Below are 24,445 nucleotides of genomic sequence, written 5' to 3'. Positions count from 1 at the left end.
TGGAGAACAAAATGGCAACCCACTCCACTGTTCTTGCCTGGAGAATCCTGGGGACTGGGGAGCCTGATGGGCTGCCCTCTATGGGGTTGCATAGAGTCAGACATGACTGAATCGACTTAGCAGCAGCAGCAGCAGCAGCATCCACTTCCTAAAGCCTGCCTCACAAGTTCATCTGTATTATAGACCTCTCCACTCGGTGTCCCACAGGAGAGAGGATATATGTCCAGAATGGCACAGGTTATTTGCCCAAATGTTTCCATCTAATTGTCTTGATGCCATCTTTCTACTACTAATCATGTTGACTCATAGCCTTAAGGTTATCTCTATGTTCACCCTCAAAATTTCTTTTCTCACGTCTCATTAGTCATTGAGCCCTTTTGATTTAGCTTCCAACTCATTTCTCACATTCACTTATTTTTCCTCATTACTGTTTCCCAGACTGCCGTTCAGATCTTTATGACTTCTTATTTAAATTGTTAAAATAATTGCCCAACTGTTTACCAGTAGCCACTCCTCACTCCAGACCATACAAGGTTCGACTTTAAGTTTAGTCATCCTAAACCATTGCTGTAATCTTGTCACTCTTCTGCTGAATAATTCTCTTGTTTATCAGATAAGGCTCAGAAGTCTCTGTAAAATATAGAATTGGTACCCACTGCAACTAAGAGAATCTAACAATGACAGAAGTTTATTTGTCTGAGTGTTGTCAGTCTAGAGCCGGTATGGTGATCTAGAACTTAGAGTCCTTTTAACCAGCTGGTCTGATGCATACGACTTACTCTTAGGGGCCTTTCATGTTCTATCATGGCTGCTGAGACTCTCGGTGATCAGAGTTGTGCTTCACGCAGCCAGAATAGAGGACAGGCAGAGGAAGGGTTTGTATGCATTTTCAAGAGGCTTCCCAGAACTGATTTTTACTAGCTGAAACCTAGACATATGTGTGTGTCAAACTGCATGAAAGAGAACAGACATTGATGTAGGGAACTATAAGTCTACCACAGACTCCATTCAATGTCATTTATATTTGTCTCAACCTAACATTTCCATCTTCATTACCTATCTTGATTTTAAGCATTCTGTCTCTCTATGCTAGGTTCAAATCATTCTTTTTCGTTTCTAATTGTGTTAGGGTAAATTTGAAGTAACTATAAAAGGAAGTCTCTAATTTCAGAGGCTCAAGTCTGATAGAAGGGGTTTTATCTGACATGTGAACCAGTGGGTCTAGGCTGACTGGATAACTCTGCTTTTAGGGTCAATGAGAAACTCAGGACCCTCATTATTTCATGGTTGTATTCATCTTCCTAATCAAAGCCAGTCAGCAGCATTTTTGTCTTCTGGTCCACTGGAAGGGGGAAATGGTTTATTCTGGGGAAAGTGGCCTGTCTTTAAGTTAGAGGTGACCTGAGATTTGCATGTGTTGTATCTGCTCACCACCTACTGGTTTGGACCTGTGGCCACACCCAGCTGCCAGAAAGACTGGGAATATAGGCGCTAGCTGGACAGTCATCTGACCAGGAGGAAGCGTAGACAAGATTTTGAAAAGACAACTTCCCTTCTGTCATGTTCTGGTACCTGTCTGCACATCAAGGTAGCTCGAGTGCCATTTCTGCAAAGAAGCTCATTCTGAACGTTTAACCAAAAACCGTGCTTCTTATAACTAATAGTTATCCAGAGCTGAATCTGTGCCAGAAACTAGACAATGTGTTCCACTTTAACGCTTTTCAAAATTCTACCAGTCTTGTCCTCATTTCCACAGATGGAAAACTATAGCTCACACAGATTAAATGGGTAAGCAAAGATTATGTCCACAAGGAGTATTGGAATCACGATCTGTACTTCTGAGCTGCACTCAGGATTGTGTCTCCTGAGTGGAGTCCTGGGCATCTCCTTTATGTTGCATCATTTGTGATTTGTCTCAGTTCCTTCCTAGACTGTGAGCTCTTGAGCTCAGGCCTGATTCTTCTCTTAGCCCTCTTTGTGTCTAGCAAAATATCTTGTATGTGAGAGGCTTTCATTAAATGTTTACTGAACAAATGAACTGTCAGCTTAAAAAAAGTTCTAAATTCACAGATAATGTAAATGAAGAACCGTTTGGATTGGATATCCATGCAGTCTGAAGACTTCAGCATGTTTCTTTTATGTGAAAATTGGCATGATGACCTTACTCATGACCTGTTGTTCCACAGGACTGTGCTTACACACTTACAGTCAATTACATTTGTCTTTGTGAAATTCTTTGATGTTTTGAAGAAATTGGAATGTATGAAACTAAGATGTATTTTCCTTTAAAATGCCCCTATTTACTTTATCAAGTTTTCTTTTGCTTCTTATCATGGGTTGTGCTTATCATTAAATAAGCATTCATTTATATAACAACCTCTATTTGTAATGGGAAAATAAATAGTTAAAACAGTTGTATTTATTTCCCATTAAAGATTTATTGACATGAGCTGTGGGAGACCAATTAAAGTACTCAATATCTGTATAGAAAGCTGGGAAGCATTAGCTTTCCATATTTTTAATGATTCATTACAGGCCACAGCCATATTGAAAAATAATTGATAAAACTAAAATTATTTAAAAGTATAATCTAAGCATAGAAATTGAATTGGATATTTTCTTCCTGAGGCTTTACTCTGCTTTAGAAATAAAATTACAAAAATGCATTTTCCTTAGAGCCTATATAAAAGGTGAGATAAATATCTAATTTCAAAAAATATATTTTTAACTTGTATACGAGACCCCTGGATACTGTCTATGTGTGTGTCTCTGGTTCTGTGGTTGTCGGTAGGGAAATCTGCTTAAATGAGATGGTTTAATTTGAGTTTCCCTATTTTACGATGTTGACCGTGGTTTCACACAGTTATGGATTTCTTCTCTTGTTAGTTATCTGTTTAAGACTTCTGTTTCTATTGCTTGGGAGTTCCTTTTGTAGTCTGGTTATATTATGGATATGAGCCCTTTGTCAGTTACGTGTCTTGAAAATATGTTCTACCATTTGAAGTTTTGCCTTTTAATTCTCTTATGATGTCTATAAATATGCTTACAAGTAGAGGTGGTAATCAAATATTTAACTGTTGAAAATAGTGTGGAGATTGATAACTCAGTGTGCAGCTACCAAATACCAGGCTTATGTACAAGAATTTTAAGAAATTACAGTGTCACTTAGCATGGAAGGAATGGGAATTTGTCAAAGAAATTGTTATTTGTTGTGTACATCCATACTACTGCATATTAGGATCAGATGAACTTGAGTAATGTCTGAAAAATTTAATGAAGAAAACATGCTGCAGTGTTAATTACATGGTTCTATTTGTTAAAAAGAGTCACACAGCTTGGTTTGTTTGTGAGCATTGATCTTGGCTGTTTCTGATGGGTAGAGTTGGAGACAGTCATGTTGGGAGGCCCCCCTCAATGTTCAGTTTGTTATAAACAACACTGTTGCATTAATACTTTTAAAAAATCTAATTTCTAATGAAATTTAGAAAAATTTCAGTGGATAAAGGGACTATCTTATTTTTATTCCCATACCCCTCTGTACAAAGGGGAAAATTAAAGCTATTTTGGACTCTTCATGCAGAGTAGGTCCATGTTGATCAAAGACATGTCATCCCAGATGACTGTTGAGAGATTTCAGCCAACCTTTACCATGTCTATCAAAGCACATATTTCCAAAAGCAAGAGAATAGAAAGTCAAGAATGAAGTTGTCCATTTCACATGCCCGATTCTAGTAGACTCTGTGCGTTCCTCACCTCGACTCTTCCGCTGTTTTACTATGTGCTTGAGGGCAAGGTTGTTGGCTGGTTTCATCATGGATCCTAGTTCCAAGGTTAGTGCTTGAAACAGAGACAGTAAATGCTTGCTGACTGATTGAATAAATGTGTATTTTAGGGTGGTAGTTAAGGAGTTTGTCATTTCTTTAATTGTTCCTCACCGGGTTATCTATTTGGTTCTAGTTTATAGAGCACCATGCTTTTAAAATCTCTGCTTATCCTGTGATTGTGCAACACTGTGATTACTTTCACATACATCTGTCTTCCCAATAGGACTGTGAGTCACTCAGGGGCAAAAATCTGATTTTTATTCATGTTTTTTTCTATATCCCACAGAGCAATTAATTCAGAAAATTATAAATACAGTAGGTTGTTGAAAAATGTGTTTTATTCTCTCAGATCAGTGCTTTTAATAGTATGACTCCAACAATTATTTTATCACACAAGCAACTCATTGATTCTACTATCAATTTTCTATTCCTCTGATATCACTTTGATCCCATGCTGTTTTAAACTCTGTGATACATCATTATAATCACTTTATTCATTCTCTTGCATACAGCTTCAGCTTTCCTCACTTCTCTTTAAAATACTTGTCTACTCTCTCTACACTTTGCCCATGGGGTGCTTCCCATTCAAAAGACATTAAATACCTTATGTGTGCTAATGACCCAAAATTTATATATTTAGCCTGAACCTTCCCCCCAGGTTCAGACTCCTATGTCTAACTGCTTGCTGTGCATCTTCATTTGGATGGCCATGGTCACCTCAAAACACGTCCAGTGCTGAACTTATTCTCTGCCCTCACCCCAAATCTGTTCCTCCAGCAACCTTTCCCATCTTGGTAAATAGCAATTCCGTCCTTTCAGTTATTCAGTTCAGTCATAACTCCTTTTGCTTTTCCTCTTATGCCTATCTCTAATTCATTGGGCAGTCTGGTTGGAGTTAATGTCAAAATATACCCGTTATCTGGACTCTCCCCTTTAATTATTTTCTCTAATTCTGATCCAAGCCAGATTACCTCTCACCTAAGTTTATGTGTGCTCTCTTGCTACCTGCCCAAACTCCAGGCTCTCAGCACAGCATCAGGATGATCCAGTTAAGACGTAAGTTGGATCACGCCACTCCGCTTATCAACAGCCTGCGGCAGCTTCCTGTCCCACCCAGAGTTGATCGGGCTCACTGCTGCCTCTCTGACCTTGCTACATGCACCTTTTCTTTCCTGCCTACTTTTCTTCAGCCATAGTCAGGCTGATTCCACTTTCTTGGAGGGAATAATGTTTTAGTTTAAATTGAACCAACACTGAAATATGTGAGGAGATAAATTAGTTTTCAGCATAATGACGCGATGCTGGATTTTACCTATAAAGAAGACATATACCAGTATGACTTCTGGCAGCTATGATACAGGGTTTTCTTTTTCAAGGGGCTAAAATTTCTTTGATATTATGAGAATTATGTTTCTCAACCAAGAGTATGATAAGATTAATCTAGGAGGCCTGGAGATATATAGATATATATGTATAAATAATATGTTACATATATCTGCATAGATATATTACTTTACTGATTTTTGTGTGTGTGAGACTTTCTCATTAAGGTAATTTTTAAGGAAACAGATAATACTTAGCCACTGGAAGTTTGATTAATTGAAATTTGGAAGTCATAGCTATAATTACTGTTTTTGTTTTTTTTTTTTTTTCTTTTTCTGGTTTAGGCCACCATTTTCAATCACAAAAGAATTCATCTTGAGATTCAATCAAACAAAAAATCCAAAAGAGGAGGAAGAACTGTTGGACATAGCTAGAAAAAACATTATCAAATGTAAGGTAATGGCTGTTTGATTACTTAGTGTGTGAACTTTCTCTTCCAGTTGGTGGATGATTACATGTTCTAAAATGTTGAAAGAAAAAATAAGGATACATATTTCTTTAGTTATAAGTAGACATAGTTGAAAATACTAAGTACAAATTAATGTTAAAGATTATGACCAAATTATTCAATGTCAAATGGCTTTTGGTTGAAAATTATTCATAAATTATTGGGGAATACAGCTGTTGACTCTAGTCCAAGAGTTCACATCAAAATATCAAAGGCTGGTAAATAAATATTTATTTATGAAAATTCTACATTTGACTGAAAAAAATGTTAACAAACATTTTTTTTTTTTTTTTTAAAAAAAGGACAGAAAGGCCTCCTAAACATTCACTATACATGCACAGAGGACTCTGTTCTTTCTCTGTAACAAACTATTCACCTAGCCTGTTAAATACATTCTTTAAGAATATATCATTAATTCACAAATTTTCAAAGAATATCAAAACAGAATAGAAGGTAAAATAAATCTCTGTTTTACCCTTTCTTAATTAGATACCATTTAAGTTTTGACAGAGAAATAATATGCACATGATTTTGCTATAATACTAAATGACTGGTGAAATGAAAAACTGCACAAAACAAATGAATAAATTAAGCCATCTTTTTTGGTCGCAGTTATTTCCCAGTATTTTATTCGTGGTTTACCATATATTTAATTTTTAAAAAATCCATGGAAAATGTTGATTAAAAAAAGAATTCAACATCCATTCATGATTAAAACTCTCACCAAAGTGGGTATGGAGGGAGCATATCTTAACATATTACAAAGCCATTTATGATAGCCCACTGGTGGCTCAGACAGTAAAGAGTCCGCCTGCAATGTGGGAGACCTGGTTCAATCCCTGGGTTGGGAAGATCCCCTGGAGACAGGAACAGCTACCCACTCCAGTATTCTCGCCTGGAGAATCCCCGTGAACAGAGGAGCCTGGCAGGCTACAGTCCATGTGGTTGCAAAGAGTCAGACACGACTGAGCGACTTTCGCTCTTCACTTTCACAGTCAGTGTAATACTCAGTGGTGAAAAACTGAAAACCTTATCCCTAAATTCTGGAACACAACAAGGTTGTCCATCTTACCACTTCTATTCAGCATAGTGTTGGAAGTTCTAGACATTGCAGTCAGACAAGAAAAGGAAGTAAAAAGTATCCAAATTGGAAGAGAAGAGATAATACTCTCATTGTGTGCAGATTACCTGATACTCTATACAGAAAACCTTAAAGCCACCACACAAAAACTACCAGAATGGATAAATGAATTTGGCAAGGTGGTAGGATACAGGATTAATATATAGAAATCTGTTACCTTTCTTTACACTAACAAGGAGATATCAGAAAGAGAAAACAAAAGAAAAGAAGCAAAGCCATTTAAAATTGTGTATAAAAAAAAATTACCCTAGAAATAGACATGACCTAGGTGATTAAAGACTTGCATGCTGAAAACTATAAAACATTGGTAAAGGAAATTGAAGATGACTCAGAAATGGAAAAGTATCCAATGCTTTGGTTTAGAGGAATTAGTATTGATAAAATAGCCATACTACCCAAAGCAATATACAGATACAATGCAATCCCTATGAAATTACTCATGAGATTTTTCACAGAGTTAGAACTAAATCCTGAAATTGATATGGAACCACAAAAGACCCAGAATTGCCAAAGTAATCCTGAGGAAAAAAGGACAAAGCTAGAGGTATAACCCTTGCAGACTTCAGACAATACTACAAAGCTATAGTAATCAAAACAGTGTGTTATTTGCAAAACAGACAGATGGATCAGAGGAATAGAAGAGAGAACCCAGAAGTAAATCCACACACCTACAGTTAATCTTCAACAAAGGAGGCAATAACTATACAATGGACAGTCTTTTCAGCAAGTGTGTTGGAAATACTGGGCAGCCACATGTAAATTAACAAAGTTAGAACATACCCTCACACCATAAACAAAAGCAAACTCAAAATGACTTAAATACTTAAACATAAGACATGAAGGACTTCTAACTATAAGACATGACACCACAAAAGCCCTAGGAGAGAACACAGACCAAACATTCTCTGAAATAAATTGCACCAGTGTTTTCTTAGGTTAATCTCCCAAGGCAATAGAAAGAAAAACAAAACCAAACAAATGGGACCTAATCAAACCTAAAAACTTTTGCACAGCAAAGGAAACCATTCACAACATGAAAAAGATAACTTACAGACTGGGAGAAAATGTTTGCAAGTGATGTAACTGCTGCTGCTGCTGCTGCTAAGTCGCTTCAGTCATATCTGACCCTGTGCAACCCCATAGATGGCAGCCCACCAGGCTCCTCCGTCCATGGGATTTTCCAGGCAAGAGTACTGGAGTACTGACAAGGGATTAATTTCTAAAATATGCAAACAGCTCATGAAGCTGTTTAAAAAAAAAAACCCAATCAAAAAATGGGCAGGGATCTAACTAGACTTTTCTTCAAAGAAGACATACAAATGACCAACAGGCACATGAAAAGATGCTCAACATCACTAATTATTAGAGAAATGTAAATCCATACCATAATGAGGTATCACTTCATGCTGGTTGGAATGATCTTCATCAACAAGTCTACAAATGCAGGAGAGAGAGTAGAAGAAAATGAACCCTCCTACACTGTTGGTAGGAATGTAAATTGGTGCAGCCACTGTGAAAAATGGTATGGAGTTTCCTTAAAAACTTAAAATTGGGTCACCATATAATCCAGCAATTCCACTCCTGGGCATGTATCTGGAAAAGATGAAAAGTCTAATTCAAAAAGATATATGACCCCACTGTTCACAGAAGCTCTATTTACAATATCCAAAACATGGAAGCAACCTAAGTGCCCATTGATAGATGAATGGATAAAGAAGATGTGATATATTTGTGTGTGTGTGTGTATATATATATATATGTGTGTGCGTGTGTGTATGTGTGTGTGTCGCTAAGTCGCTTCAGTCTTGTCCAACTCTTTGCAACACCGTGGACTGTAGCCTGCCAGGCTCCTCTGTCCAAGGGATTCTCCAGGCAAGAAAAGGAGTGGGTTGCCATGCCCTCTTGCAGGGGATCTTCTGGACCCAGGGATCGAACCTACGTCTCTTACATCTCCTGCATTGGCAGGCAGATTCTTTACCATTAGCGCCACCTGGGAAGCCCCAAAATGTGGAACATCCCTACAATGGAATATTACCAGTGATTTAACAAAGAGCTATCAAGCTATCTTCCTCCATGAAGAGTCATGGAGGAAACTTAAACACATTTTGCTAAGTGATAGAAGCCAGTCTGAAAGATTCAATGCTGCCTAATTCCACCAAACAGCACTTTAGAAAAGGCTCATGGGAAAAGGCTCATGGTTTTTATGTAGACAGGAAAAAGATCAGAGGTTGCCAATGCTTGCATCAGAAGTGAGCCCTAATGTAAAGGATGAACTTCAATTAATGATAACATATCAATATTGGCCCATCAAGTAAAACAAATGCACCTTACTAAAACAAGCTGTTAGTAATATGGGAGACTGTGCTTGTGCTGGAGTGAGGGGTACATGAGGACTCTGGACTTTCTGCTCAGGAATCTCTGTAAGCATTAAAACTCCCCTGCTAATTCCTAAAATTAACCTCATGAACAAAAGGTATTCAACACATTTAGGGGCATTTTGAGTTTGTTTCTTATTTTGATTAAAACTGCTGAACCTACTTTCCCCTGCCCACTCCTTTTTTGTTCTGCTTTTCTGTTAATGTTTACAAAAATGTTAACCTATATGAAGAGGAGCAATCCAAGGTGCCTTCCAGAGTAGCTCCTTTTTGCTTGTGAAGGTAAAGTATTCTTCATAGAAAGTGGGAAAATATTTCCTTCAGTTGTTAATCCAATTAAAAATAATGAGTGCTAAACTAAAATTACCAACCAAAATACCAAAGATGAGCAAGACAAAGGTCCCCACTTTTTCCACGAGAGGAAATCCTCTCTGCTCCTTTTAAGAGAAAAAGAGTCCCGGGAACACAAAAATCAAACACACTGATGTACTGGAACCAACTATACCAAATGAGTTCCTAATCTGACGAACACATATTGCAAGTAAGACAGTGATAATATTGAGAGCCAGGGTGATTGAAGAATTGTGAATCCTTGAGAATGGAAGATTGGGGAAAACATCATTAAAGCTTTCCTTGCAGGGAAGTGGATTAGAGGGACCATCAGAAGCACAGAAAATGGTATGCGTGACTTCACAGTCATGAGGACACCACGTGGCAAGTACTCACTGTAACCTTGTAGGAATTCTGATGCTACATCGTCATAAAAACTGAAGTACCAAAGAGCGCAGGTGTAAAGTAAGTGAGAAAACTTAAAGCAATCGCTGTACTGGTTACATCCTGCATCCGTGTCTTGGAAGGGCTTTGAACTTCTCAGTCTATGGGCAGACTGAGGTGTGCAGGGAAATGAAACGTCACGGTTGGTATGGCATAAGCTTTCTCTTTGGAGAAATGGAAGAGCTTTGGTGACTGAGGTGTGCAGGGAAATGAAAAAGTCACGGTTGGTATGGCATAAGCATTCTCTTTGGAGAAATGAAAGAGCTTTGGTTTACAATCATCTGTAGCACTGTTCTGCATGATTTTATGTTAAAGGGCAAGGGGGGGAGCATTTTAAATTATTACCACAAGGGCAAAGGAGACCATGAAGAAAACAATAAACTACTTGTGTAGCAAGAAGGCCTATCTTAGGAAGAAGTGCGAGAGAGAACACCATGCCAACACGAATGACCACTAGTGTCTCTCCATCAAGGTACCAAGACCCACCAGAGTCTCCAGATAAAAAATCTGAAATAGCAGCAGGAAGCTGTTTTAATGATTAAAAGAGAAGATGACATAGCTCCAAAATGTTCTCCATTACTATGGTGCTTGCCAGCACCACTTTTCCAGGTAATCCAAATGCAAAGAGTCCAGGATCTCCGTAAGATGTCACCGTGGTCCGAATACACAGACTCAGCAGGAGATGAACTCAGTGAGAAGCCGGAGACCGACGGTCGGCAGCACGAACTAAATGCAGGGACACCAGAGCGAGCCGCAGCAAGAGCCAAGCCAAGGGCACCGCCCGCCGTGGTGGCCTGATCGAACTAAACGCCGAGAGGCCGAGCAGGGCACCACGGGGGCTCTGCATGTCAACTCCGTTGCTTTGATTAGGAGTATTACTCAGCCAGAAAAAGGAATGAAGGAATACCATTTTCAGCAATATGAGTGGACCTAGAGATTATCACCTAAGTCATGCAGAGAAAGACAAATATCTTACAATAACATTTATGTGTGGAATCTAAAAAAAACCCACAAATTAACTCAGTTACAAAACAGAGGCAGACATAGAAAACAAATTTAATGTTATCAAAGGGAAAAGTGGTGTGGAGAGGTAAAGAGCATGGGATTCGCAGACACACATATAAAATAGATGAACACCAAGGACTTACTGAAGGGCACGGGAACCTGCACTCAATACCCTATTATAACCCATAATAGAAAAGAGTCTGACGGAATGGATGTGTGCGTGTAACCAAATCACTTGGCTGCATACCTGAAAGCAAAAGAATATTGTGAGTCAACTCTACTTCAATAAAAGTAAATGATAAAGTATGAATAAATTAGTAAAATGTAGACAACGGAAATAAAACTGTATTAAAATTTAAAAGCCGTATATTTTTGTTTGCTTCTTTTGTCTTCCCAATAACAGAGAAAACTGGGTCTCAGGACCTTAGGGATGGGGAGGCACGTGCACCTTCCCGATGCATGGACCCAAGTGGTGTACCTGGCTCAGTGCAGAGGAGAAGTCCAGGATGGTACGTCTACTGGCCGAGCTCTGCTCAGTCACTCTAAGTGATTTGCATTAGCAGTGAAGGCATAATTTGGTAGCTGTAATATTTAGACACTGCAGGAGCCAAGGAAAACTTGCCTTTCTTGTATTGAAATATCTGACAATGTTTCATTATGAAAGTTCCTTTTGTAATTTTTAATTTATGAATTTGGCTGCTCAACTCTCTAATTATGAAATTGTTCTAAAAACTTTTTCTCAGTAGAGTCATTATTGCTTTTTTCTAAAATTAGTAACTAATTAAAAAGTAATATAAAATGTCATTTAGTGATTTTCAATTACAATAGGCATTATGCTTTAGAGAAACTTGTTTTGGCATTTTATAACTCTTACTCATAAGACATTAACCAAATGGCCGTTTATTTCTTCACTTGTTTTAAACAGCCATTTTACTCATTACCTTTTCATTTATCACTTCTTATTTCCGTGTTGCCTTTTAAACCCCCCTCCAACCAATCTAAAAAAGAAATTAAGAAACATTACTTTATAGGAAATAAAGTTCCTTCTATCATTAACTTAAATTTTATGTGTATGCCTTTTAAAATGAGTTTAGAATGGTATCCAGATGAGGTCAGAGAGTATTTCCCCACGTAAATTGAGGTTTGTAGTGCTATCTGGGTGGAGAAGGCAATGGCACCCGACTCCAGTACTCGTGCCTGGCAAATCCCATGGATGGAGGAGCCTGGTGGGCTGCAGTCCATGGGGTCGCTAGGAGTCAGGACACGACTTCACTTTCCCTTTCACTTGTCACTTTCATGCATTGGAGAAGGAAATGGCAACCCACTCCAGTGTTCTTGCCTGGAGAATCCCAGGGACGGGGGAGCCTGGTGGGCTGCAGTCCATGGGGTCGCTAAGAGTTGGACGCAACTGAGTGACTTCACTTTCACTTTTCACTTTCACGCATTGGAGAAGGACATGGCAACCCACTCCAGTGTTCTTGCCTGGAGAATCCCAGGGATGGGGGAGCCTGGTGGGCTGCCGTCTATAGGGTCGCACAGGGTTAGACTTGACTGAAGCGACTTAGCAGCAGCAGCAGCAGCAGCAGTGCTGTCTGGGAGCTCTCAAGCGGTAGGGAGAGTAAGAATGATTCTGTATCTAACTTGCCGGTAGGGCCTTCCATCACAGTGCGGTCTACAGCCTGGGTCTGTAAAATGTTTTAAGTGATACTGAGGTAAGCAGTCTTGACTCACCAGCAACCGCTTGCTCTTCCTTGTCACGTAACCTCAGTTTTGTTCGTAACAGCTGTTCAAAATCTTTGTACAGGTACATTCTTGGAGAGATTGTGAGTTTGGTTCAAGATCCCCATAATAAAGAAAATATTTCAATGAAGTGAGTCACATGAAGTTCTTTGCTTCATGGTGCTTTTAAGAGCTATATTTATACTATATTACGGTCTATCAACTGTGCAATAGCTTGTCTGGAAAATGCACATACCTTAATTAAAAAAGAATGCTTTTGGAAAAGTGGCACTTGCTACACTTGCTAGATGTTGGATTACTAAAAACCTTCAACTAAAAAAAAGAAAACCCGCAATACCTGCAAAGCACAATAAGTAAAATGAAGTATGCCTGTAATGACGTGAGGTGCAGTTTTCTGTAGGGCCTTAGCTTTACGCTCTTCCTTGTTCAGCTCCACTGGCCTTATTCCCTCTGCTTTTCTGTTTATAGCAGTTCTTTGTCATCCATTTCTGTCCGATTTCCCCACTATTATGTAATGATGCTGGCGGTAAAGAGCCTGCCTGCCAATGCAGGAGACTAGGAGATGTGAGTTTCATCCCTGGGTTGAGAAGAAACCTGGAGGAGGGCATGGCAACCCACTCCAGTGCTCTGGCCTGGAAAGTCCCGTGGGCAGAGGAGCCTGGTGGGCTGCGGTCCACAGGATTGCAAACAGCTGGGCAGGACTAACCGACTGAGCACAGCACACGCACATATGTGCCCTGATCTACTTTTTTTTTTTAATTTAAATTTATTTATTTTAACTGGAGGCTAATTACTTTACAATATTGTATTGGTTTTGCCATACATCAACATGAATCCACCACGGGTGTACACATATTCCCAATCCTGAATCCCCCTCCCACCTCCCTCCCTGTGCCATCCCTCTGGGGCATCCCAGTGCACCAGCCCCAAGCATCCTGTATCCTGCATCACACCTGGACTGGCGATTTGTTTTGTTGGCTGGAAGAGCTGGAACGCCTTCCTAGGGCATTTCTCTCTCTTTCCTCGCCTCTCTCCTGCCCTTCCCCTCCTCTGTAGTCTCAAGGGGGCGACTCGATTACCTTTTCTGGTCTAGCCTTGAAGTCACACAGCATCACTGAATGGCCCTTACTATTGGTTGAAGCAGTCACGAGGCCTGCTCAGGCTCGAGGGGAGCAGTGCATAGACCTCACCTCTTGATGGGAGGGACTCCAAGGCTGTGAGTATTTTAAAGCCACAATGTGGTCTTGGTGACTGATTATAAGACTTAATCGTAGTGTGTAGAAAAACAGCAAAAAATGATTTATAGAAAAAAATGATTTATAAATTATGTTTCTACTTGTCAATATTTCAGAAGCTTTGAATATGCTCTATGCTTCCCTGGACCATGCTGTCTTTGATTGCGATCATCTGCCTGCCTTATTTTTTGTTGCGGAATCAGTTCTATACAGACTCTGCTGTGATGCATTCCAAAAAGCATACTTATACTCAGTTGAAATCAAGCTGGCAAAGGTATGTTTTAAGGTGATTCCAATGTGTTTTAATTGCCACATGCACTACATCTGGCCACACGATACCTGTTTCAGGATCCAAACAGGCCATTTGGTTTTATTACAGAATATTCTCTTGTTTGGTAGTTTATTTTAATCTCTAAATGTGGACACTACATTATTACTTGATATGCAAATGGAGATGGTTGGAGAAAATACAGTTTTGCCAGCTAGGTAAGAAAATAACATTTGATTAAGAATCAAGTTTGTACTTATTTCCCCTCCTGTCTATTTTAAGGGTTGCTGAATGCCAGTTTTCCATTTGAAAATGCTGACTGGTATACTCTTAAAATGTGGCCCGATTTCAGAACATAGATTGTTATCTCAGTATTCTATGTCATTTTAGAGCTGTAAGATGGGAACTATATTCATGCAGCTCATGTTTCACAAGGTCCTAGAAGACAGAGCGTTCCACTTCTGTGATGATCAGGTTGCCTGCTGCCAAACTTATTATTAGTCAAAGAAGTTTGGCTTAACTAGTGGTTTTATTGCAAAGAAAAACCAGAAGAATAATTTCTTTATGAATAAAGAAAATATATCTGTATGTATATATTTTAGTTGACATATATGTATGTACATATCATTTGAAATTAAGTACAGTGTTATTTGCAAAAATGTATTTTCCCTTCTTTACTTTTGATTATGAGATTTTGATTATGTTAGAAAGTGCGCATGAAGATACTCATGGGTCATCCAGGGCGTTTTGGAAGACGCTGTATTTCAGACCTTACAGATTAAGTCCAGATCGTGTCTGATATGTTTGGGGTAAAAGATTTATGGACACCAGGCAAGAAACAGAGCATAATAGAAACTGAACATGCAAAGAACTGAGGCTCTACACAGAACAGCTGGGGGCAAAGAGACAAGTAAAATTACAATGTCCTTTTCTTCTTTCTTTATTTCCCAAACTGTTCATTATAACGATACCTAAGAGCTTCTATTTATATAATTATTTTGGGATTTCAAAATATAATATATGCATTACTTATATAAAAAGAGTTAGCATTAGGGCTAGTTTATGACAGGAAAAGAATGGAGGAAAAACATAGGTCAAGTGTGTGTAGCTTTTTCTCCTTTCCTTCTCATCCTCTTTGGTGGCCTTTTCCCATTTCTTGCCTTTTATATTTTTGCCAGCAATAAAAATGGCTATAAAATAAAGTTTTAGTCATTGTGTATATTGCTTATAATTTACATATACCATGGATTCATTTAATTTAAAAAGATTCCAATATCCTCTCAGGTGAGTGGTTAGACTATTTGCATTGCACAATAATTGGTGCTTTAGATGTATTAGACATAATAACTTGTTTAATCACAATAATCCTAAAAGGTAGGTGCTATTATTAACCACCATTCCACAGACTAGGCAAAGAGACTCTAAGTTGATTACCCAAGATCTCAGCAGAGAAGAGTTTGAAACCCAGGATCTCATGGACTCTCAGCCATGATTCTACTCATTTACCTGGGCTCCCAGATTTACTAGGGCTTCCCTGGTAGCTGCAGGGAGACTCTGCCTGCAATGTGGGACACCCGGGTTCTCTCCCCGGCTTAGGAAGATCCCCTGGAGAAGGGAATGGAAAGCCACTCCAGTATTCTGTCCTGGAGAATTCCATGGACAGAGGAGCCTGGCAAGTTGCAGTCCATGGAGTCGCAAGAGTCAGACACGACTGAGCAACTGAACCTACTTGCCTATCAGATTTACCGATTTGAATGCTTGCTTTTCATTGTTCTAGATAATATAGACTAGCTAGGAGAAAGCAGCAGCTTTCTAAGTGCCTTTGATTTCAGACAAGAAGCCATTTCAGTCGCCCACCTTTTCTCTGCAGGAGTTTCACTGTATATCTACTAGTCAGTTGGGTGCTTTTTTTTTGATGTTTTTCTTGTTGACAGAACGGTCTATTTAAGGATATTGCCATGGAGTCACTGCTCACCTTCACACACAGCATTTTGTTTCTCTTTCGACAAAGAAATATATAGCTCATGCTTGGGAAAAGACAGAAACACCTGATTCCTAGTATTACTTATTTTTACATTTTGTGCATATTCTTCCCTCATCTGAGTGTAGAATCTTAACTACTGGAGTCTGCTTATTAAAGTATCATTAGTTTAATATATATGCAAGCTATATACATATATATAAACCACATATAAACTATAGTTTAATGTATTTTTTCACATAATTGCTATTTATCCATCTATTTTTGGGTACGTTGGTTCTGGGCTTCTTTGTGGCTCAGACGGTAAAGAGTCTGCCTAACAATTCAGGAGACGCAGGTTCAATCCCTGGGTTGGGAGTAGGAAATGGAAACCAGCTCCAGTGTTCTTGTCTGGAGAATCCATGGACAGAGGAGCCTGGCAGGGGCTCCAGTCCATGGGGTTGCAAGGATGGACACAGCTGAGCAGCTAGCACTTCCGCTTTGGCGCTGGGTCCTCGCTGCTGCACGGACTTCCTCTAGCTGTGCTTCCGCTTTGGCGCTGGGTCCTCGCTGCTGCTCGGACTTCCTCTAGCGGCGTGAGTGGAGGCTGCTCTCTGCTTGCGGTGTGCAGGGTCTCACTGTGGCGGCTTCTCCTGTTGCCCAGCGTGGGCTCTCAGGTGGCTGGCCTCAGTACTCGTGCATGTGGGCTACGTGGTTGCAGCGTCTGGGCTTCGTTGCCCCCACAGCACGCAGAACCTTCTCAGACCAGGGACTGAATCCGTGTCCCCTGCGTTGGCAAGTGGATTCTTAACCACTGGACCACCAGGAATGTCCAGTTTAAATGTTTTAGACAGGAATATGAACAGTGTTCTTCAAGCTTCTATAAAGAACATGAAACACATAACAAACTATTAAAATGTAATACATAATAAATATTATTCACCATTTCTATTTCACAATTAGATAACAGAGAAATGAAGATAAGGGATGAAAAGAGAAGGAAAGGGGATTAAAGAGCAAAGGAAGAGATGGGCGGGCAGAGAGAGAAATTGACAGGCGGAAATTTATCCTAGGAGGCAAAGCTTAAGTTGTCAAGCTGCAGAGACAGTGCGTGCACCAGTGAAACATGAGCACACATGCACAGGGAGTTCAGAGTTCTTCAGAGGTAAAGACATGGCAATGAAAACCTCGCTTTTGAGAATATTGCCGATGAAAGCTTTTAAAAACCATTTTCCAAGTATAGTCATATAAAGTTTTGCTTTGGGATCAGGGGAAACTCATGATCAAATTGCTGTATAATCCAGCAGTTATGCAGACTGATATGTTTGTCGATCACGTTTTTTTCTCTTTTGACCCATGTTAAATTTTTAAAGTCTTGTTTTCAGTATCCTTCTCTGGTCCCTTCAAAATCTTAGATTATTCTTCTTCTGGTGAATTTATTTTTTCTGACTTTGATATTCTCACTTAGACTATTGCAGTGTTCTTTTGAATAGTCTGTTGATTTCCACTTCCTTCGTATCTAACGTCAGTCTTTTGGAGAAGCATAGTACTATATCAGAGTGCTTTATATGAAGAGATCCCTTGGCATGACATAAATATTTTATTTATTTATGAACATGTACTGTAAATCATGCATGTTTATAAGTTATGGATACATTTATAAACATTCATGATACATTCTCAAAATTTAATGATAGAAAAATTTGATAACAATATTTGGAAATCACTGCTGTAATTGAAAGTTTGTGTGTTTTGATGCAATACACACAGTCCTGGGTTCAGAGCCCAGTGATGCTGCTCATTTGCTTAATAATCTTGTGGAAGCACTGAAACTTGTTAGGATCACCTTTTGAGTTTAATTTTATTTTTCACATGTGGATCTAATATTGCCCTGCATCGTGGCAAAGAGGACTTTGATATAAGGTCTTGATAGTGATATAAGGGTAGGTATTATTATTTGGTCCTTTCCTGTAATCTTATGATTTAACGATTTAGGCATTTATATTCCATTTATTACTATAGTCTGTGTTTTTTTCCCTTACTTTTCATGAAATCTTACATATTTTTTGTAGATATTTCAATTCTATTGTCTGTGTAAAACAGTTTTAGCTATACATGTATTTTAAACTTCACAGAAGTAAGATACTAAATTGTTCATTTAGTAATGACATTGTGTGTGTGTGTGTTCTTGCGTGTAATTTTATGAGGGACTCACACTCTGCACTGGGGAATATTTCTCAACGCTGTTGCAGTCCAGCACACACATAATGCACATTCATATCTGGACTGAAACAAGGCTCTGTGCAGGGCACCATGGCATTTCCTCTTATTTTAAAATCCCCTTTCATTGATTTCATGACTCACTTAAGGGGCATGACTTGCAATTTGAAAGATACTGTTCTAAAGGATATAGAACAAAACAGCATTCAGTATTGGTCATTATATGTAATGGAGAAATGATTTATAAACTTTTTTTTTTTTTTTAGCTGTGCCAGTATTTCGACCTTGATATAAATGTTTTAAAGTTATTTCAAAAGCACATGATCTCAAGTGAATTTGAAATTGTTTCATCAAAAGCAACAGTAATAATAAAATGGTTTGTTTTCCTTATGGTTTTTAAACATTTATTGAGGTAACACAAAAATCTTTTTTCTTTCTCTTTTGACAGATTGGCTATTTGGTCTTCTTACGACTTTTTATATATTTCCTTCATGGTCACCTGGAAAATTTTAAACAACATTTACTTAGGCTTCAACCATATTTATACGGTAGGCTGTCTTTTATTTTCTATACTTATAAATGTTTTATGTTATATTTTGAGAAGCTCAGACTATCACTCTAAAGAGTATAAGCTGTATTTTGTTTTTTGTGAAAGGTGATATGTGCGGTATTGAAGCGGACAGCTTCTGGGCAAGACTGCATGGGTTTTATGTTTAAATTTCCTACTTAACTGAGCATCTGACCTTGTCTGTGACTCGGTTTTCTCATCTGAATTTCAAAAGTTAAATTCGTATCTTAGGTAACCCTAGCGGTGGTGTAGATGCCGGACTGGAGAAAGGAGAGGGTGGACGCAGGGGTCCGTTAGCTATGATGTTAGAACAGGCAAGAGATTAAAGGTATGAGCTTCTACAATGGGGACGGATAGAGTAAAATAATTTTGAAAAGTATTTGGAAGATAAAGAAAAATTGGACTTGGTGATCACGTGGATCTAAGCTGTATAAGGGAAAGTGAGCAATTTAGGATGAATCTCAAGTTTTACATACTGACTAGTAAGGTCAAGGTAATGGCACTCTGAACTGAAAAGGTTCTGGAGAAACACTGGACATATTGAATTTGGAGGTCCCTCAGGTGTATATACCCAGTTGGGAGCATGTTTGAAATTGGGGAATGAGTCAAGCCCGGGAATCACTTATTTCAGAGTGATTCACTTATTTCACTTATTAACATGGATCATTTAACAGTCATCACTGTTAATGTGAATGAGATACACCGGGAATGGGAGGTGTGGCGGCGGGGGAGGCGGGGGAGATATTTACTATAGGAATAAAGTCTTGGGGAACGTAAATAGTTAATAGATGATTGGAGTAACAGATATCAACTAGGAGAGGAGAATTAAGAGAAACAGGAGGGAGTGATATAGAAATCAAAATAGGAGAGATTCAGGAAGGTCACCATTATCGAGAGCTATAAAAGTATTAAGCAATAGGAGCTCTGAAAGCGGTGATGCGTGTCTACAGTTGGAAAGTCACTGTTCTCGGGCGCAGTCACCAGTGGAAGCACAGTTCAGACGGGAGGGAAGCAGAGTGGAGGGAAAGTTTAATGACAAAATGGTGAGCTGTTTTGAAAAGCTTAGCTGTGAAAGAAGAAGAAATGTGTCAGTAGCTTGGATGAAAAACAAGGTCAATAGAGGAGATTAGTATGTTGTAGGATAAGAAATCAAGAGACTCAGGATACAAGAAAGGGAGTAAAGTTTGATGCGAGAGGCCGTAGAGAAGGGAGGAGAAAGTAATAGTGGAAGTGTGTGGATACTAGTTTTGAAACCAAGACACACGCAGCTGTAGATTGGCAGTACAGAAATCCATGTCTATTGTATCACTTGCTTTGTCTCCTTCATTTCACTATAAATCTCTTAACTCCACAGTGGTTAGCATAGTGATTCACCAGCTATTCAGATATTTGTGGCAAACACATTTTGAAAAATTATTTATATGAAACCTCAAGTTCTTATATTAGCTTTTTAATGTTGATCTATCTCAAGAACACCAGCATTTTTGTTTCATATAAGGATAGAATCCCCTATCCGCCCTCTTATCTCATGCTGTTTGGTGGAGACCTGCTTAGGCGTGTTCATCATCAGAAGCAGGTGGGTTCCTACCTGAGGCTGTGAGTTACTGCTCTCTACCCATGTTGCCATCCAACGGAAGAGTGGTTATTACTAATTTTTCCACTGTTAATGGACTGAAACTCAAAGGTTGTTTAAAAGTTCGTAAAAAGAACAACACAAAGATATTTCTGTTAAATGCCACATCGTCTTATGCGAAATGGCATAATCATTGCTGTCATTAAACTATATACTTTAAAAATCAATAACAACAACATCTTGAAAAGAATTAAACTGGAATATTGGTTTAAAAGCAATGACATCGATTGCAATTTCAAAATACCCATTATGAAGAGTATATATTCTGACTTGATTCATTTTCAGCTGGAAGTTTCCACCATTGTTGTATAGTAACTATACTTAATTGGGCATTCAACCATTATGTAATTGCTGTTTTGAATTATATGAACTCTTATGTATGAATTTTTTACCTTGTAGTTTTCTATTATACCACTAGGGGTCATACATAACATTGTTAATCTTCAGTAGTTGGGGAAATATACAGCAGTTTCAGCCTCTCAGTACTGAATTTAATTATATTTTAATAGCGAAAAGACAAATGAAACACAGTGCGAGATGTTAATGAAATATTTCTCACAAATTATTTTTCTTACACTAGCACTTTCTTGCTCCAAAGAATTATATTGGATGTATCCAAACATCTCTTCGAATGTGCAATGCATTCTGAAAATCATGGAAATCATATGTAAAAGAGAACTCCCTTCTGAATCAATTTTTAGGCCTGTGGAGGACAAGAATACAGATTCTGCAATGGTGAGTATATCCCATGCGTGCTAACTGCTAAGTTGCTTCAGTCGTGCCCAACTCTCTGCCACCCTACGGGCTGTATAGCCCAGCAGGCTCCTCTGTCCACGAGACTGCCCAGGCAAGAATCCCGGATGGGTTGCCGCGCCCTCCTCCAGGGGTCTTCCCAAGCCAGGGATCGAACCCGGGTTGCCTGAGTCTCCTGCACCGGCAGGCGGGGTCTCTACCAGCGCTACGTGCGAGGCCCACGTGTATCCCAGTGCGTGGCAGATCAGGTCACATTACTGTGATTAAAAATCACTGCTTAACAGTTCAGTAACATGGCTGAAGATGAACTTAGCTGGGGAGAGGCATGAACAGTACAGACACTGAGGCCGCGCAACCGAGGCTCGCTTCCTAGATCGCAGTTAGGACCGCGGTGGAAGTCAGTCTCCCCCGCTGCTGCTTTAGATGGAGTGACGCCCTCCTACCTTCTTCCTTACAGAGTCCATCTCAGCTGATTAATTAAAAATCGCAACTTAATTTAGATTGACTTTTAAATGAACATTTTATGGTATTACATTTTTATTAAAGGGAGAGTGTATAAAGTGCAGGCTATTAATGAAAGCAAGTGTAATACTTTTATGCTCCATAATTCATGTGTAATAATATTTAATATGCTATTAAAACCAACTGAAAGCTTTTAAATGGTTCAAAATTGAGGACTTAAAAGCAAAACTATTTAAGAAAAAATTTTTTTTAATTTCCTTTGTTATTCCAACTAGCATTATGTTAAATGTATTTTTCTCTTTTTTAAGAATTAGAGAAACAGAATTTCTATTTATAAATTATAAAATAGTAGGTATATGTAGCAAAAAACAATCAAGAATCAAGAATTAAAGGTCTGAAGTGTTCGCTGCTTTCTTTCAGAATATATGTGAGAAAGGGAAATAGAGGCATTGCAAGTCACAAAGACTGAAGTTTGTCTTTTGAAGTACATCAGTCTATAAGGGACAAGAACACTGGAGTTCTGTTTGCATAAGACATAACTCATTACATACCAAGGAATTATATACAATTGGGACAGATAGTTTTTCCTAATGTTGATCACTAATTTCTGAGTTGGAAAGTAAAAGTTTTGTCATATACCAAGGATTATTTTGAGTTGCCTCATAGTTTCCCCATGCTTCCTTTGGTTCCTTCCTAAAACTACCTAAAATTTAAGTGTATAAGGAAAAACATTCAACCACATCTATCTGAGATTTTTCTAGGAGTTAGTGTTTTCTCTTTGGCTCATAACTTGGTGGAGGACCATTTATATAAACAATGACATATGCCGGTGCCAGCCGGCAAAGTTGATCAGGTCCCGAGAATGTGCACGGTAGGGCTAAGAAAGAAACTAAAGCAAGAGACTACAACAAAGATGGGGTCGAGAGGTTCAGACACGTCTCCACGAAGGGACGCAGTCTGACACCAACTTTATTCAGCATCTTATATTTATACAGAAGAGTGTGAGAAAGACAAGACAGTTGACATTTTTTCTTGGTTGGCCTATACATCTTACAAACAGTCACAAGAAATCTTGAGAGCATGGGAATGGCTCCCTGTTATTATTTCTTACACCAGATAACATTTCCCTGTGCATGAGAAGTTTGCACAGAACTCCAGGTGTCTGCAGTAAATAAGCACCTAATCTCTGGGGTGGGGGGACAGAGAGCTATGTTTGCAAGCAAACCCTCAAGGACTGAGGCAGCTCCCAGAGCTGTGTCCTTCGGACAAAGGACCCCGTTCTCACGGGCAGCTCCCCGCAGACATACACTAAGCCCTTTGAACCATTTGGTTATTCTTACTAATGAACATAGTTTGCTTCATGCATAAAAGGAGCTTGTTTTACAGTTTAAAATATATTTTAATAATTTAAATATATAACCTAAGACATTGAGCAACAGAGAAAGTACTGACTATGAAAAGGAACGACCTACTCACCAACTGACTGTGTGGTCCAGAGTAGGTCCATTCAGTTCAGTTCAGTTCAGTTCAGTCGCTCAGTCATGTCCAACTCTTTGCAACCCCATGAACTGCAGCACGCCAGGCCTTCCTGTCCACCAACTCCCGGAGTTTACTCAAACTCACGTCCATTGAGTCGGTGATGCCATCCAACCATCTCATCCTCTGTAGTCCCCTTCTCCTCCTGCACTCAATCTTTCCCAGCATCAAGCTCTTTTCAGATGAGTCAGCTCTTCACATCAGGTGGCCAAAGTATTGGAGTTTCAGCTTCAGCATCAGTCCTTCCAATGAACACCCAGGACTGATCTCCTTTAGGATGGACTGGTTGATCTCCTTACCGTCCAAGGGACTCTCAAGTCTTCTCCAACACCACAGTTCAAAAGCATCAATTCTTCAGCTCTCAGCCTTCTTCACAGTCCAGCTCTCACATGACCTCCTACATGACCACTGGAAAAACCATAGCCTTGACTAGACAGACCTTTGTTGGCAAAGTAATGCCTCTGCTTTGTAATATGCTATCTAGGTTGGTCATAACTTTCCTTCCAAGGAGTAAGTGTCTTTTAATTTCATGGCTGCACTCACCATCTGCAGTGATTTTGGAGCCCCCCAAAATTAAGTCAGCCACTGTTTCCCCATCTGTTTGCCATGAAGTGATGGGACCGGATGCCATGATCTTAGTTTCCTGAATATTGAGTTTTAAGCCAACTTTTTAACTCTCCTCTTTCACTTTCATCAAGAGGCTCTTTAGTTCTTCTTCACTTTCTGCCATAAGGGTGGTGTCATCTGCATATCTGAGGTTATTGATATTTCTCCTGGCGATCTTGATTCCAGCTTGTGCTTCCTCCAGCCCAGCGTTTCTCATGATGTACTCTGCATTAAGTTAAATAAGCTGGGTGACAATATACAGCCTTGACTTACTCCTTTTCCTATTTGGAACCAGTCTGTTGTTCCATTAAACTCTCTAAATCCCTGTCTGCTGACCTTTAAAAAAGATACTATCTTCATCATCATATTTGCCCTAACTAATCTACAGGGCTGTTGTGAAGACTGCAAAAAAGCATGTGCTCATAAATTAGTAAGAGCCGTGCAAATGTAGACTAGTTATTGAAAAATATACTTAAGAACTCACTTAGGCAGTTAAATATAATAATTCTCATCT

General features: G+C 39.1%; 1 protein-coding gene and 2 pseudogenes across 14 annotated transcripts in view; 1 reads left to right on the top strand and 2 right to left on the bottom strand.

Annotated features, from left to right (window-relative positions):
- The window catches only part of TMEM232 (transmembrane protein 232), a 263,478-nt gene that overhangs the window by 30,195 nt on the left and 208,838 nt on the right, over positions 1 to 24,445 (top strand). For 9 of the 14 annotated variants that reach the window (XM_019965506.2, XM_070794118.1, XM_070794124.1 and 6 more), the window contains 5 exons: positions 5,492 to 5,603; positions 11,354 to 11,459; positions 14,042 to 14,199; positions 18,822 to 18,921; positions 21,155 to 21,309. In XM_019965506.2, the coding sequence (XP_019821065.2) occupies positions 5,492 to 5,603; positions 11,354 to 11,459; positions 14,042 to 14,199; positions 18,822 to 18,921; positions 21,155 to 21,309 (631 nt within the window). Of the gene's footprint in view, positions 1 to 5,491; positions 5,604 to 9,810; positions 9,967 to 11,353; positions 11,460 to 13,783; positions 13,907 to 14,041; positions 14,200 to 18,821; positions 18,922 to 21,154; positions 21,310 to 24,445 lie in introns of those variants that run through there. The other 5 variants (XM_070794127.1, XM_070794128.1, XM_070794130.1 and 2 more) reach the window with 5 other exon arrangements.
- LOC109560795 (solute carrier family 38 member 6 pseudogene) lies at positions 9,492 to 10,035 on the bottom strand (annotated as a pseudogene).
- LOC139176040 (solute carrier family 38 member 6 pseudogene) lies at positions 10,042 to 10,792 on the bottom strand (annotated as a pseudogene).

Source organism: Bos indicus, chromosome 7 (genome assembly GCF_029378745.1).
Source record: "Bos indicus isolate NIAB-ARS_2022 breed Sahiwal x Tharparkar chromosome 7, NIAB-ARS_B.indTharparkar_mat_pri_1.0, whole genome shotgun sequence".
In the NCBI taxonomy this organism is placed as follows: Eukaryota; Metazoa; Chordata; class Mammalia; order Artiodactyla; family Bovidae; genus Bos; species Bos indicus.
The sequence above is the reverse complement of the archived record's forward strand: the minus strand, read 5'-3'. Positions and strand labels throughout refer to the sequence as shown.